This window comes from Charadrius vociferus, unplaced genomic scaffold, assembly GCF_000708025.1.
Source record: "Charadrius vociferus isolate BGI_N301 unplaced genomic scaffold, ASM70802v2 C15562061, whole genome shotgun sequence".
Classification (NCBI taxonomy): Eukaryota; Metazoa; Chordata; class Aves; order Charadriiformes; family Charadriidae; genus Charadrius; species Charadrius vociferus.
In genome coordinates, this window is record NW_009658882.1 from 1 (window position 1) to 895 (window position 895).

Consider the following 895-nt stretch of genomic DNA (forward strand, 5'->3'; position numbering starts at 1 on the left):
TGCAGCAGCCGGGGCAGTGGGCCCAGCTTCAGCAGGGCCTCCTGGGGGGGCAGGTCAGCCACGTGTCCCCACCCCAACCCCCCGGCACCCCAGCATAGGTGGATGGGACCTCGATGACCTCTCGTGGTGGGACATGAGGGGCTGGGACCCCTAGGACCTCCCCTTGGGGGGGCAGAGGTGGATGGCATCCTAATGACCTCTTGTGGTGGGACCTGGATGGACGGGACCCCAATGACCTCCCTTTGGGGGGCAGGGCTGGATGGAACTTCAATGACCGCCCGTGGTGGGACATGAGGGCCTGGGACCCCAATGTCCTGCCCTGGGGGGACACAGGTGGATGGGACCTCAATGACCTCCCATGGTGGGACCTGTATGGATGGGACCCCAATGACCTCCCCTTTGGGCGCAGGAGTGGATGGGACCCCAATAACTTCCTGTGGTGGGACACAGGTCGATGGTGTCCCAGTGACCTCCCATGGTGGGACACAAGGGGCTGGGTCCCCAGTGACTTCCCCCTTGGGGTTCAGGGGTTGATGGGACCCCAAAATGGGTCCCACCAGGAGGTCCAGGACCGTGGGGAGAACCTAGGCATCCAAGCTCCTGATTACCACCCAAGAGAGGACCCAGGTGTCCAGGTGACCCTCTACCACAGGGGTCCCAGGTGACCGGGGTACCTTGCTGAGCTGGGACATGACCTCCCAGAGGAGGGCGTGCAGGGTGGAGAGCTCGCGGCCCAGGTCGATGTAGCCCTCGAAGCTGGTGCTGTTGGTGAGGGTGTCCAGGTTGGAGATCTCGTAGAGGAACTGCTGCATGCTGGTCCACTCCAGCTCCAGGAACTCGTTCATGAAGGCCATGTACTCCTCCTTGCTGCCAAACCTGTGGACAGGCACTCAGC

At 63.1% G+C, this 895-nt stretch overlaps 1 protein-coding gene across 1 annotated transcript; it reads right to left on the reverse strand.

The window, feature by feature from the left end:
• Positions 1-368: 368 nt before the first annotated feature.
• On the reverse strand, positions 369-854 carry LOC104293721 (disabled homolog 2-interacting protein-like; the record flags this gene model as incomplete). Its single annotated transcript, XM_009893241.1, has 2 exons — positions 675-854; positions 369-584 (listed from the first exon to the last, which is right to left on the reverse strand). Coding segments are annotated over exons 1-2 (396 nt in total), but the record flags the coding sequence as incomplete, so codon positions are not given.
• Between the last annotated feature and the right edge of the window lie 41 nt (positions 855-895).